This window comes from Phocoena sinus, chromosome 4, assembly GCF_008692025.1.
Source record: "Phocoena sinus isolate mPhoSin1 chromosome 4, mPhoSin1.pri, whole genome shotgun sequence".
In the NCBI taxonomy this organism is placed as follows: Eukaryota; Metazoa; Chordata; class Mammalia; order Artiodactyla; family Phocoenidae; genus Phocoena; species Phocoena sinus.
This window is the reverse complement of record NC_045766.1, coordinates 88920611-88936548: the sequence shown is the minus strand read 5'-3', so window position 1 is coordinate 88936548 and position 15938 is coordinate 88920611. Positions and strand designations below refer to the sequence as shown.

Genomic DNA, 15938 nt, shown 5'->3' with positions numbered 1-15938 from the left:
TAATCCCTTCATGCTAACGCCCATGAATTAAGACCACAACTCTAGAGAGTTTCCTATGTTTACAATGTATGGACCTTTTTTAAAAAATTGGATAATAGCTTATATCAAATGGAACATGTTTCTACTGTCAACAGTTCTTTGTCAGTAATTATACTGCCTAACTTCAGCTGATACTTTATATAAGATTAAGAACACTGTGTTATAACTAATGCTTAATTGTCTGTTAAAGAACACTCACACAATGTCTGAAGCCTATTAATTATAACCTCTTTTATGCTGAAATTTTATTAAAGAAGTCCTTAAATTTAATTTTTTTTTTTTTTTTTTTTTTTTACCATTTTTGGGATGCTGGAAATTTGTGCTGGGGTGGGAGGTGGAGGGTAAAATGCACTACACCAGAGCACAGAGATCCCTCCCTGAACCTTTGTTTCTTCTTCTGCCAAATAATAATAGTGCCTGCCTCACAGAGCTGTGCTGAGGATTACATAATACATACACAGAACTTAGCTCAATGCCTACTAACAGTAAGTGCTCAGCAGACAGTACCTAGTTATCAATGTTATTATAATCATCTCCATTATTACTACCACTACTAATGAATTTGATAAGATTCTCCCATTAAGATTGTTTTAATTGGATAATAGTTCTAACATTCATATTGTAGTTATGACTCAAAGATTATTTTTAAAAAAACACAAGTTCATAAAAGCCTAAAAGTAATATATGAAATAATACACACACAGGCAAAAAAACATGTTTTAGTTTTTGGATGGATTTTAAATTTCAACTCAAATTTTAGTAAATAACTTTAGGTTAAAGCATCGTCCATAAAATGACCTAACAACAGCACTGGAGGGAAAATTACATCATTTATTCAATCAACAAATATTATAGAATGCCAACTCTGAGGCAGGTGCTATTCTGGACACTAAGGACACAGTGGTGAGTAAGACAGCCCCTGCTCTTGTGGAGTGAGTTAGTTTCAAGTGAAAATACAGAAAATAAGAAAGCTAGAATGTAAAGTGTTAAAAGAAATAGATAATTGAATAAGATACTTTAAAATAATAATAAAGGCTCTGAAAGAAATACAGTGGGATGATACAATTTGATGGTGTGCGTTATCAGAAGCGGGGTGGGCTATTTTAGATGGAGTGTTCGGGAAAGATCTGTCAGAGGCCAGAGTTACAAAGAAGAAAAGATATGAGCCCTGTCCTTCATGAAGCTCACATGCAGAGGGAAGACAGATACTCAGACGACAATTCCACCTGACGTGAGGAGTTGTTCACACTGTGTGTCAGAACGTGGTTGGTATTTAACAAATAATTACTGCAGTTGAATGAACTATGATGCAATCTGATCCCCGCAGTGGTGGCTCTGTGAACACCTGAGTCTGTCCAGGAGAATCGGGGCCCCCAACGGAGAGAACACTTGCACTGGGACGTGAATGAAAGGATAACAGACCAGTACACAAGAGGGCATTCAAACCCAGGAAGTGGTGTGGAAAAAGAGGTGGAATTTTGTGATATAACAGAACGGGAAGCAACTTTGAAAGTCTGGGAAGCAAAGTGGGAGCTAACCTGGGAGTCATGAGCACAGGGGGCTTGTGCCATGCTCAGGAGTTTCTGCCTTGTCTTAAAAGTGGCGGGGCTATGAAAGGCTTCTGAGTGGAAGAGTGGAGGGATGGGATTTGAGGGTTAGAGTGACTACTCAGTCAGCAAGTGCAGGACAATAACAGCTCCTCTTAGGTTTGGTTTTGTTTTGTTTTTCTTGTACTTAACTCAGTGCGCCCCTCTGCAAAAAGAACACAGGATTCTTCCCAGCAACACTGGGTCTGAATGCTTGGAAAGCAGCTTAGACAAATTTGGAGCAGCGTGAGGATAAGAATCTGCTTCCTTGAAAACATTTTTTTTTCATTCTATTGGATAACCAAAATATCCAGCTTCTATTTAAAAGTGACAAGAGTCTTATGTCAAGAAAATTCTAGCATACGACGATTATTGCACATATGTATGGCAATAAGATAATGAGAGACACAAAAAAAATCAGCTCATGATTTCATAGTCATACGTATATGTGACATTTTTAGTTCTTTGACTATATTACAATAATTTGAATTAGTTGCTTTCTGTGAGCGGGAGGGAAGTTAAGCCTGTTCCATTTCGTAATTCCCAAATCCTCACAAAAGAAAATGAAAAAGTTTGGGAAAAGGGTAAGAAATCTAGTGTATTCTATTCTTTCCTGTCTCCTTTGTAAAATCTGGTTCCACTCTTCATTGCCTTTGCTTGTTGCTATTATTTTCTTTCTTCTTGTATTTAAACATTGATAATTACTTTTCAACAATATAATTGTACTCCCTTGGAATTTGTATAATTGCAGTACACTCACCTTTCCCAGTTAGGTGACGAAGGGTTTCTCTCTATTTCTGCAGTATCACTGCACAGCTCCTGTTTTTCTTCAAAAGAACATAGACAAAATGAAGAAAGTCAATCACATTTTGGCAATTACACAATGAAGTGAACTGAAAGAAGTGTTAGCAGTTCATTAACAAATTGTATATAATTTGGCTTTGTATTCAAACACTCTTTTGTAAAACTGCACCAATGTGTTCTTAAGGCAAGTTATAATAACCTCTTAATAAAGAATCCAAGAGCCTCTGTAGCTTGTTTTTTATAATTTCTTTTTAATGATGCTTATTTTTTGCTATTGCTGTGCACGGGATGACTAATGGGAACTGTCCAGTGTCCCTTCTCTCAGCAGCCTCTGCCCAGACAACCACTTGTCTTCCCCCAGTATCTTACTCTCTTCCATTTTGAGTTCAGGTTCAAAGACATCCTGACAGATCCCAATCAGAAATGTGCCTCTAGGAGAGAGCAGAACTTTAAAGCAGAAAGCGACCTACAGTCATCGAGTTAATCTCACTCAGGGAACTTCAGAATCCGAGGTTCAGAGAGGTTAGTGATTTGTTTACAGTCCATAGAAGAGCGGAAATGCTTTGATCCCCTCGGATTGGTTTCAAGAGTGTCTTGGGGAGCGTGTTAAGGAATAGGTCAATGTGTTCTTCTTCCAGCTAATATCTCTAGAATTCTTTTTGATAACTGTGATCTTGTGCCACCAAGTAAACCCTTGCCAATAAGTTTAGGGCCACTGAAGGCCAAGGGGAACAGGACAGCAACAAGGAAAGTTTTGGATGGTGAGTAAATGGCTGAGGACCTGCCTGACTCCTCTAAGGAAACATAAAAGAGAAGAGACAGGTTTTCCAAGCACACTGCAGGCACAGTTGGTTTTGCTCATGATCTGCATGCAAAGTACAATTTCTTAACCCATTAGCCAACTAATTCATAACTACAGTCATTTGAAAATATTTCACAATTCGTTCCTTCCAAATCCAGGGTGAGTATTTGAAATTAAATATTAATTTTAGGATCAAAATTGTATTAACAATTTTTTCATTACAATTTGGAAATCCAACAGGCACATACTTGAAGGCATGTTAATAGTTTGAAACTTCTATAAAAGACTGGCTTTAAAATTAAGAGACCCTTACAAAAGAAATCTTGATTGTGGAATGGCTAACTATCCTAGTTATGATGAAAGAGAAAAAGTGTGATTTCTTATGGACCTCACTAATGGGTTCAAATATAAAGATGTGACTGATTAGGTTACCTAAGCAACGAAGTATCAAAGAAGGGAGAGCTTACAACCAAGAGTGAACACGAAATGATGGCATGGATCGACACAAAAACAACTGGAAATTATGGAGTCAAAATGAACTGAGACCTGTTTAGGAGACTAAGAAAGGCTTTAAAACTTATTTCAGAATAAGAAGATGACAATGAAAAGAATGGTCCTGCTGCTTAGGCCCAATGGTATAATTTTACAGTAAAGGAGACAATGGTATAATAATAATATAACACATAATAAAAGAATTCTACTAATAATAATGAATGGACACTAAGAAAATAAAATTTTCTGAGTCCAGCTTGTTTCCAGCTTCTCTATGCAGGGAAATTGTCTTTAGATTGAATATTATCAGATGGCAACTTTATGCTTAAAAGAAGCTCAAGTCTCTCACCTAAGACAAATTACATCCCATGGACATGAAGGAACTAATAAATGCGTTTGTTGAACTATTCTTAGTGATCTCAGAGGAATCATGCAAAATAGCGAAAGAACTAAAATGACTGAAAACAGAGGAATGTCATCGTAATATTCAAAAATAGTTTCTGAAAATTATAGGCCTGATATCAGTCGTCAGCAAATTTCTAAGTAGAATTCAATGAGGGGGTGACAGACGTCCACTGTTGGAATTTCAGGCAGTGAGGTAGTACTGGGGGAAGTGCGCTCAGGCAGGAAGTGTCCCCCTGCCCCTCCAAAATGTGTGAGGTTGGCAGCTCACTCTCTATCCACCTCTCCTCCCACTATTGGAACAACAGATTTAATTTTTTAAAATCCGAACTGCTACCAAACTTCTGATCTATATCCTACATAAGATATGTGGCATAAGTCATACTGAAAAAGACTCAAGACATTACAGCTAATATATGTAAACTGAATTCTTTTTTTACCTTTATTCATAAGAGAAACTTCCTTTTCTTCTTGTCTCAGTGAAACATCAGGGTCACTTTTATCTAAAACCTGAAAAACAAGCTCTGTATTTAAAGCTGTACAAAAACAAAGGACATATAGTAAGGTGCAAAACTGACCTTGAACATCAATGCCCATATCAGAGAGAGACCATAAGGTTGCCAGGACAGTTTAGGGACATGTTCTAAAGGTAGACAATCATACGTGTTGTCAAAAATTATACTGGCATGCAGCTCAAGGATGGTTGCATTATAATTGTCATGTTTATGTCTATCATTTCTTTAGTGGGATTTTTACATTTCTACCAATATTTGCATAGAAAACTTACATTTTGGGAATGTGCTTCTTTAGATCAGACAGAGAGAGAGAGAGAGAGAGAGAGAGAGAGAGAGAGACAGATGGAGTTTGTTTATGCCACCCAAGAAAACAGATCCAGAAGCTCCTTTCACGTATTTTTAAGTGTCTGAGAAGGTGGGGCAAAGGCAGTAAAAAAAAGGAATCTGAAGAAGACAGGGGTAAAGCAAAAGCTCTGTCTGCTCCTTGATCTGAAGACCCCTCAACACGTGCTGAGACACACTGGGCTCCTGACTCCGTCACCTGGTGTGAGGTGTACAGCTCTCAGTTTTCTGGAGCTTACCCATTGTGTGTATCCTTCGCCTTTCAATGCCCCCTCTAAACTGCTAAACAAACGTGGGATGGGGAGGCTATCAATCTTCCTTTTCTCCCCTCCCAGGAAACAAAGGCATATATTTTACACGGCATTCTGGAAACTGTGCTCTGTCAGGAAGCAGGTTAAATGGACACACATGTAACCTAGCAACGAAAGAACTGTGAGGCCGTCCATCACCGTCATTTTCTATTTTATCCAAATTAAGAGAAAGCAAGCCTTGTAGTAGGGGGAAATAAATAAAACTGATTCTAAGTTACTTTGGTCCATTTCAAAATATTTTTATTCTTATACTGTAAATAAATTCATGCCCCAGGAAGTAAATAAAATGCATATATATATTTTTTAACATCTTTATTGGAGTATAATTGCTTTACAATGTTGTGTTAGTTTCTGCTGTATAACAAAGTGAATCAGCTATATGTATACATATAACCCCATATCCCCTCCCTCTTGTGTGTCCCTCCCACCCTTCCTATCCCACCCCTCTAGGTGGTCACAAGGCACCAAGCTGATCTCCCTGTGCGATGCAGCTACTTCCCACTAGCTATCCATCTTACATTTGGTAGTGTATACATGTTAATGCTACTCTCTCACTTCGTCCCATCTTACCTCCCCCTCCCTGTGTCCTCAAGTCGCAGGACAGAAATGCATATATTTTTAAAGTTCATTTTGCAAAATGACTTTAAAATGGTATCTTCTTTATTTCTGATGTAACATAAAATCTAAAGTTTTCTCCTGATGTGTTGATATGTAAGGAAAAGCTCCATACTTTGTGTCTTCCCTTTGAAGTGAATATTTTTTGACCAGTTTATAAGCAGCATAGACTATTTCCTACCACAGTTAACAGCAACCACAAGATAAGCTCATGAGAAGAACGACTTCACGCCTTTAGTAATAACCACTTTGTAATAATCTATGATGATCCTACTCAGGATGTGTTCATTTTCTTTGGTAACTTCTCCTTATGACGGAAATCAGACAAGATAAAAGTATCCAAGCTTAACAAAAATGACAGCACTTCCAGCAGGGAACTCCTGGTGGCGGTATTATTAACACAGCCTCTTGAAATTATTTTTGCATTTTATTGTTTGGTTCTCTGCTTTGAGCTCTGCCGTGTGAGGGCTGTTTCCATGAGGGTCAGATATGGTCCCCTCACCCCAAAAGTGTTACTTACACGAGGCTTTACCGTCTCTATTGCAGGAGAGATTTCCTTCTTTTCTTTTCCTTTCTTTTATTTCCTTTATTCTTTGGCATAGTAATGTTTAAAATATTTTGGATAAACAATTCACAGCCTACAGTATTTCCTTTTAAATGACACTGTGTAAATATCTGAGTTCATAGGATGCCGCCTTTTTTTTTTACAATGTACTTGCAGCTTTGAAGGTCTGGATTTTTTCAAGCTGAGACAAGAAAACGCGCAGTTGTCTTTTCAATGACACTATTTGTGTATTTTGATACTTGTGAAGCTCTTTCACATACATTACTTCATTTCAGCATTAGAAATGCTCTCCAGCCACTTAGGCTTAACTGTGTCTCATACTCTGCAGTTTGAGTATATCGCTTTCCTAAGATTTTACTTCCGGTCATGGAATAGATAATACTTCCCACACAGTAAATGAGATTACAGTTAAGTCTTAACAAGGGGTTTTAGACACCTTAATTAAAATTATGTTAACAATGAGTAGAGTGGGATTTGTCAACTCCCCGAGGCATGCAAAGGATCAGCATGATATCACATGCTCAATTTTGTGAAGTATCTATTTAAGAGGATAAATAAATCATAACTAAGTTAGAGAGAGGAAAAAGAGCATAGCATAGCCAACTGTGTAACACTTTTCTCATGCAACCCGCGTTAAGGAAGCTTAAGAACTGGTTGATGGGGGGGACCTTGAAGATGGCGGAAGAGTAAGACGCGGAGATCGCCTTCCTCCCCACGGATACACCAGAAATACATCCACACGTGGAACAACTCCTACAGAACTCCTACTGAAGGCTGGCAGAAGACCTCAGACCTCCCAAAAGGCAAGAAACTCCCCACGTAACTGGGTAGGGCAAAAGAAAAAACAGAGACAAAAGAATAAGGACGGCACCTGCACCAGTGGGAGGGAGCTGTGAAGGAGGAAAAGTTTCCACACACTAGGAAGCCCCTCCGCGGGCGGAGACTGCGGGAGGCAGAGGGGGGAGTTTCGGGACCGCGGAGTAGTGCACAGCGACGGGTGCGGAGGGCAAAGCGGGGAGATTCCTGCACAGACGATCGGTGCTGACCGGCACTCACCAGCCCGAGAGGCTTGTCTGCTCACCCGCCGGGGCGGGCGGGGCTGCGAGCTGAGGCTCGGGTTTTGGTTTTGGACGGAGCTCAGGGAGAGGACTGGGGTTGGCGGCTTGAACATAGCCTGAAGGGGTTATTGCACCATGACTAGCCGGGAGGGAGTTCGGGGAAAAGCCTGCACTGGCCGAAGAGGCAAGAGACTTTTTCTTCCCTCTTTGTTTCCTGGTGCGCGAGGAGAGGGGTTTAAGACCGCTGCTTAAAGGAACTCCAGAGACGGGCGCGAGCCGCGGCTAAAAGCGCGAACCCCAGAGACGGGCGCGAGCCGCGGCTGAGGGCGCGAGCCCCCGAGACGGGCGCGAGCCGCGGCTGAAAGCGCAAACCCCAGAGACGGGCGCGAGCCGCGGCTAAAACCGCGGACCCCAGAGACGGGCGGGAGACGCTAAGGCTGCTGCTGCCGCCACCAAGGGGCCTGTGTGCGAGCACAGGTCACTCTCCACACCCCTCTTCCGCGGAGCCTGTGCAGCCCGCCACTGCCAGGTTCCCGGGATCCAGGGACAACTTCCCCGGGACAACGCACGGCGGGTCTCAGGCTGGTGCAACATCACGCCGGCCTCTGCCGCAACGTCACGCTGCCTCTGCAGCCGCAGGCCCGCCCCGCACGTAGTGCCCCTCCTACCCCCATCCCCCAACCCCCGGCCTGAGTGAGCCGGAGGCCCCGAATCAGCGGCTCCTTTAACCCCGTCCTGTCTGAGCGAAAAAACAGACGCCCTCCAGCGACCTACACGCAGAGGCAGGGCCAAATCCAAAGCTGAGCTCCTGTGAGCTGTGAGAACAAAGAAGAGAAAGGGAAATCTCTCCCAGCAGCCACAGAAGCAGCGGATTAAAGCTCCACAATCAACTTGATATACCCTGCATCTGTGGAATACCTGAATAGACAAGGAATGATCCCAAATTGAAGAGGTGGAATTTAGGAGCGAGATCTATGATTTTTTTCCCTTTTCCTCTTTTTGTGAATGTGTACGTGTATGCTTCTGTGTGAGATCCTGTCTGTATACTCTTGCTTCCACCATTTGTCCTAGGGCTCTATCCGTCCATGACTTTTTTTTAAAAATTCTTTTTCTTAATAATTAAGTTTAATTGTAATAACTTTATTATACTTTACCTTCGTTCTTTCTTTCTTTCCTTCCTTCCTTCCCTCCTTTAGACAACGAATCACCTCAAATTGAGGAGGTGGTCTCAGGGAGCAGGATTTATGATTTTTCCCCCTTTACCTCTTTTTGTGAAGGTGTATGTGTATGCTTCTGTGTAAGATTTTCTCTGTATAGCTTTGCTTCCAACATTTGTCCTAAGGTTCTATCCGTCCCTTTTTTTTTTTTTTTTTCTAAATATTTTTTAATTCAATAACTATATTATACTTTATTTTATTTTTACTGTATCATCTTTCTTTCTGTCTTTTTTCCTTCTTTCCCTCCTTCCTTCCTTCCTCCCTCCCTCCCTCCCTCCTTTCTTTCCTTCTTTGCTTCTTTCTTCCTTCCTTCCTTTCCTCCTTTCCTTCTTTCTTTACTCATACTTCTACTAATTCTCCCTACTTTTTCTCCCTTTTATTCTGAGCTGTGTGGATGAAAGGCTCTTGGTGCTCCAGCCAGGAGTCAGGGCTCTGCCTCTGAGGTAGGAGAGCCAACTTCAGGACACTGGTCAACAAGAGACCTCCCAGCTCCACATAATATTAAACGGTGGAAATATCCCAGAGACCTCCATCTTAACACCAGCACCCAGCTTCACTCAACGACCAGCAAGCCACAGTGCTGGACAACCTATGCCAAACAACTAGCAAAACAGGAACACAACCCCACCCATTAGCAGAGAGGCTGCCTAAAATCATAATAAGGCCACAGACACCCCAAAACACACCACCAGACGTGAACCTGCCCACTAGAGAGACAAGATCCAGCCTCATCCAGCACAACACAGGCACTAGTCCCCTCCACCAGGAAGCCTACACAACCCACTGAAACAACCTTAGCCACTGGAGACAGACATCAAAAACAACGGGAACTACGAAAGTGCAGCCTGCAAAAAGGAGACCCCAAACACAGTAAGATAAGCAAAATGAGAAGACAGAAAAACACACAGCAGATGAAGGAGCAAGATAAAAACCCACCAGACCTAACAAATGAAGAGGAAATAGGCAATCTACCTGAAAAAGAATTCAGAATAATGATAGTAAGGATGATCCGAAATCTTGGAAGTAGAATGGACAAAATGCAAGAAACAGTTAACAAGGACCTACAAGAACTAAAGATGAAACAAGCAACGATGAACAATGCAATAACTGAAATTAAAATCACTCTAGATAGGATCAATAGCAGAATAACTGAGGCAGAAGAACGGATAAGTGACCTGGAAGATAAAGTAGTGGAAATAACTACTGCAGAGCAGAATAAAGAAAAAAGAATGAAAAGAACTGAGGACAGTCTCAGAGACCTCTGGGACAACATGAAACGCACCAACATTCGAATTATAGGGGTTCCAGAAGAAGAAGAAAGAAAGAAAGGGACTGAGAAAATATTTGAAGAGATTATAGTTGAAAACTTCCCTAATATGGGAAAGGAAATAGTTAATCAAGTCCAGGAAGCACAGAGGGTCCCATACAGGATAAATACAAGGAGAAACACGCCAAGACACATATTAATCAAACTGTCAAAAATTAAATACAAAGAAAGCATATTAAAAGCAGCAAGGGAAAAACAACAAATAACACACAAGGGAATCCCCATAAGGTTAACAGCTGATCTCTCAGCAGAAACCCTACAAGCCAGAAGGGAGTGGCAGGACATACTGAAAGTGCTGAAGGAGAATAGCCTGCAACCAAGACTACTCTACCCAGCAAGGATCTCATTCACATTTGATGGAGAAATTAAAACCTTTACAGACAAGCAAAAGCTGAGAGAGTTCAGCACCACCAAACCAGCTTTACAACAAATGCTAAAGGAACTTCTCTAGACACGAAACACAAGAGAAGGAAATGACCTATAGTAGCGAACCCAAAACAATATATAAAATGGAAATAGGAACATACATATCGATAATTACCTTAAATGTAAATGGACTAAATGCTCCCACCAAAAGACACAGATTGGCTGAATGGATACAAAAACAAGACCCTTATATATGCTGTCTACAAGAGACCCACTTCAGAACTAGAGACACATACAGACTGAAAGTAAGGGGATGGAAAAAGATATTCCATGCAAATGGAAACCAAAAGAAAGCTGGAGTAGCAATTCTCATATCAGACAAAATAGACTTTAAAATAAGGACTATTAAAAGGGACAAAGAAGGACACTACATAATGATCAAGGGATCGATCCAAGAAGAAGATATAACAATTGTAAATATTTATGCACCCAACATAGGAGCACCTCAATACATAAGGCAAATACTAACAACCATAAAAGGGGAGATCAACAGTAACACATTCATAGTAGGGGACTTTAACACCCCACTTTCACCCATGGACAGATCATCCAAAATGAAAATAAATAAGGAAACACAAGCTTTAAATGATACATTAAACAAGATGGACTTAATTGATATTTATAGGACACTCCATCCAAAAACAACAGAATACACATTTTTCTCAAGTGCTCATGGAACATTCTCCAGGATAGATCATATCTTGGGTCACAAATCAAGCCTTGGTAAATTTAAGAAAACTGAAATTGTATCAAGTATCTTTTCCGACCACAACGCCATGAGACTAGATATCAATTACAGGAAAAGATCTGTAAAAAATACAAACACATGGAGGCTAAACAATACACTACTTAATAATGAAGTGATCACTGAAGAAATCAAAGAGGAAATAAAAAAATACCTAGAAACAAATGACAATGGAGACACAACGACCCAAAACCTATGGGATGCAGCAAAAGCAGTTCTAAGGGGGAAGTTTATAGCAATACAAGCCCACCTTAAGAAGCAGGAAACATCTCGAATAAACAACCTAACCTTGCACCTCAAGCAATTAGAGAAAGAAGAACAAAAAAACCCCAAAGCTAGCAGAAGGAAAGAAATCATAAAAATCAGATCAGAAATAAATGAAAAAGAAATGAAGGAAACAATAGCAAAGATCAATAAAACTAAAAGCTGGTTCTTTGAGAAGATAAACAAAATAGATAAACCACTAGCCAGACTCATCAAGAAAAAAAGGGAGAAGACTCAAATCAATAGAATTAGAAATGAAAAAGGAGAAGTAACAACTGACACTGCAGAAATAAAAAAAATCATGAGAGATTACTACAAGCAACTCTATGCCAATAAAATGGACAATCTGGAAGAAATGGACAAATACTTAGAAATGCACAACCTGCCAAGACTGAATCAGGAAGAAATAGAAAATATGAACAGACCAATCACAAGCACTGAAATTGAAACTGTGATTAAAAATCTTCCAACAAACAAAAGCCCAGGACCAGATGGCTTCACAGGTGAATTCTATCAAACATTTAGAGAAGAGCTAACACCTATCCTTCTCGAACTCTTCCAAAATATAGCAGAGGGAGGAACACTCCCAAATTCCTTCTACGAAGCCACCATCACCTTGATACCAAAACCAGACAAGGATGTCACAAAGAAAGAAAACTACAGGCCAATATCACTGATGAACATAGATGCAAAAATCCTCAACAAAATACTAGCAAACAGAATCCAACAGCACATTAAAAGGATCATACACCATGATCAAGTGGGGTTTATTCCAGGAATGCAAGGATTCTTCAATATACGCAAATCTATCAATGTGATAAACCATATTAACAAATTGAAGGAGAAAAACCATATGATCATCTCAATAGATGCAGAGAAAGCTTTCGACAAAATTCAACATCGATTTATGATAAAAACCCTCCAGAAAGTAGGCATAGAGGGAACTTTCCTAAACATAATAAAAGCCATATATGACAAGCCCACAGCAAACATCACCCTCAATGGTGAAAAACTGAAAGCATTTCCACTAAGATCAGGAACAAGACAAGGTTGCCCACTCTCACCACTCTTATTCAACATAGTTTTGGAAGTTTTAGCCACAGCAATCAGAGAAGAAAAGGAAATAAAAGGAATCCAAATCGGAAAAGAAGAAGTAAAGCTGTCACTGTTTGCAGATGACATGATACTATACATAGAGAATCCTAAAGATGCTACCAGAAAACTACTAGAGCTAATCAATGAATTTGGTAAAGTAGCAGGATACAAAATTAATGCACAGAAATCTCTGGCATTCCTATATACTAATGATGAAAAATCTGAAAGTGAAATCAAGAAAACACTCCCATTTACCACTGCAACAAAAAGAATAAAATATCTAGGAATAAACCTACCTAAGGATACGAAAGACCTGTATGCAGAAAATTATAAGACACTGATGAAAGAAATTAAAGATGATACAAATAGATGGAGAGATATACCATGTTCTTGGATGGGAAGAATCAACATTGTGAAAATGACTCTACTACCCAAAGCAATCTACAGATTCAATGCAATCCCTATCAAACTACCACTGGCATTTTTCACAGAACTAGAACAAAAAATTTCGCAATTTGTATGGAAACACAAAAGACCCCGAATAGCCAAAGCAATCTTGAGAACGAAAAAAGGAGCTGGAGGAATAAGGCTCCCTGACTTCAGACTATATTACAAAGCAACAGTAATCAAGACAGTATGGTACTGGCACAAAAACAGAAAGATAGATCAGTGGAACAGGATAGAAAGCCCAGAGATAAACCCACGCACATATGGACACCTTATCTTTGATAAAGGAGGCAGGAATGTACAGTGGAGAAAGGACAGCCTCTTCAATAAATGGTGCTGGGAAAACTGGACAGGTACATGTAAAAGTATGAGATTAGATCACTCCCTAACACCATACACAAAAATAAGCTCAAAATGGATTAAAGACCTAAATGTAAGGCCAGAAACTATCAAACTCTTAGAAGAAAACATAGGAAGAACACTCTATGACATAAATCACAGCAAGATCCTTTCTGACCCACCTCCTAGAGTAATGGAAATAAAAACAAAAATAAACAAATGGGACCTAATGAAACTTCAAAGCTTTTGCACAGCAAAGGAAACCATAACCAAGACCAAAAGACAACCCTCAGAATGGGAGAAAACATTTGCAAATGAAGCAACTGACAAAGGATTAATCTCCAAAATTTACAAGCAGCTCATGCAGCTCAATAACAAAAAAACAAACAACCCCATCCAAAAATGGGCAGAAGACCTAAATAGACATTTCTCCAAAGAAGATATACAGAATGCCAACAAACACATGAAAGAATGCTCAACATCATTAATCATTAGAGAAATGCAAATCAAAACTACAATGAGATATCATCTCACACCAGTCAGAATGGCCATCATCAAAAAATCTAGAAACAATAAATGCTGGAGAGGGTGTGGAGAAAAGGGGACACTCTTGCACTGCTGGTGGGAATGTGAATTGGTTCAGCCACTGTGGAGAACAGTATGGAGGTTCCTTAAAAAACTACAGATAGAATTACCATATGACCCAGCAATCCCACTACTTGGCATATACCCTGAGAAAACCAAAATTCAAAAAGAGTCATGTACCAAAATGTTCATTGCAGCTCTATTTACAGTAGCCAGGACATGGAAACAACCTAAGTGCCCATCATCGGATGAATGGATAAAGAAGATGTGGCACATATACACAATGGAATATTACTCAGCCTTAAAAAGAAATGAAATTGAGCTATTTGTAATGAGATGGATAGACCTAGAGTCTGTCATACAGAGTGAAGTAAGTCAGAAAGAAAAAGACAAATACCGTATGCTAACACATATATATGGAATTTAAGGGGAAAAAAATGTCATGAAGAACCTAGGGGTAAGATAGGAATAAAGACGCAGACCTACTGGAGAACGGACTTGAGGATATGGGGAGGGGGAGGGGTGAGTTTTGATAGGGCGAGAGAGAGTCATGGACATATACACACTAACAAACGTAGTAAGGTAGATAGCTGGGGGGAAGCAGCCGTAAGGCACAGGGATATTAGCTCGGTGCTTTGTGACAGCCTGGAAGGGTGGGATGGGGAGAGTGGGAGGGAGGGAGACGCAAGAGGGAAGACATATGGGAACATATGTATATGTATAGCTGATTCACTTTGTTATAAAGCAGAAACTAACACACCATTGTAAAGCAATTATACCCCAATAAAGATGTTTAAAAAAAAGAACTGGTTGATGACACTTTGTCTGGCTTCTTTCCTTCTGCTTCTTTGCCCCTCCACACCGACCCCAAACATTTTATCAAGGACCCATAATGGCTACCAGTTCTTGCCCTCCTGCCAAGTTCAAAGGCCCTTCCTGTTTTTACTCTTCCATGGTTAACATTACGTTCTAGGTGCCTCCCTTTTGTTCATTAGTTTATTCAGTAAAACTGAGTTCCCAGTTTGAGTCAGACACTGTTATGATGAAGACTATGGAGCTCATTTTCTAGTGAGGGAGAAAGATATTAAATAAATAAAAAGATGGATATGTAATAATATAAGTTCTCTGAAGAAAAATATCACAGGTGAGAGAAGGAGAATGACCTGGGTTACCCAACTGCCTCTCTGGGGTCACTGTAATCATCTACACCCTCCTTTCTCCAGGTCTTTGAGTTGCTGTTGATTTGTTTATTCCCCTCAACTTTTTTCTAGTCTTTCCTCGAGCATCTCCCCTCAACTGGGCCTTGCTTGTCCCCTCTATATAAAATTGCTCTCACTCTCACCACACCCACACTGACACTTCCTGTCCCCTTAACTCTGCTCTATTTCTCTCCTTGGCACTTACGATTGCCTACCATGCAACATGTTTTCCTTATTTATCTTGTCTATTGTCTGACTTCCCCACTAGAATGGAAGCACCATGAAGACAGGGAGTAGTGCCTAATTTTTTCCTGCTGTATCCCCAATGTCTAGGACAGTAACTGATGCTCCATATGCTCACAGAATAAAAGAAAGTTGAAACACAAGTCAAGAAAATCCACGTATGTTGCTGGGGGTAGGAAGCAGTGGAGTCCGGGCATTATGAACAACAAAGGAAGAGGCTGTGAAGGAAAAATAAGCTTAGGGTGCTGGAGGCCAAGGAAGGTGAGGGTGACTAGAGTGGAGTGAGAGAAGGAATGAATTATAGGCAGTGAGGACAGCAAGGAAGTCAGGCCAGGTCATGTAGGGCCTTGGAGGGCACTATATTTCATTCTAAGTGTGAACAGAAGCCATTGGAGGGTTCACCTCTTACACTGTTGGTGGGAATGTAAATTGTCACAGCCACTATGGAGAAGAGTATGGAGGTTCCTCAAAACACTAAAAATAGAGTTGCCATATGCTCCATGAATCCCACTCCTGGGCA

At 40.3% G+C, this 15938-nt stretch overlaps 1 protein-coding gene across 1 annotated transcript in view; it reads right to left on the bottom strand.

The window, feature by feature from the left end:
- The window catches only part of MORC1 (MORC family CW-type zinc finger 1), a 193225-nt gene that overhangs the window by 35452 nt on the left and 141835 nt on the right, over window positions 1–15938 (bottom strand). Inside the window, 2 exon segments of the mRNA XM_032629419.1 lie at window positions 2386–2452; window positions 4566–4635. Of these exon segments, the coding sequence (XP_032485310.1) occupies window positions 2386–2452; window positions 4566–4635 (137 nt within the window).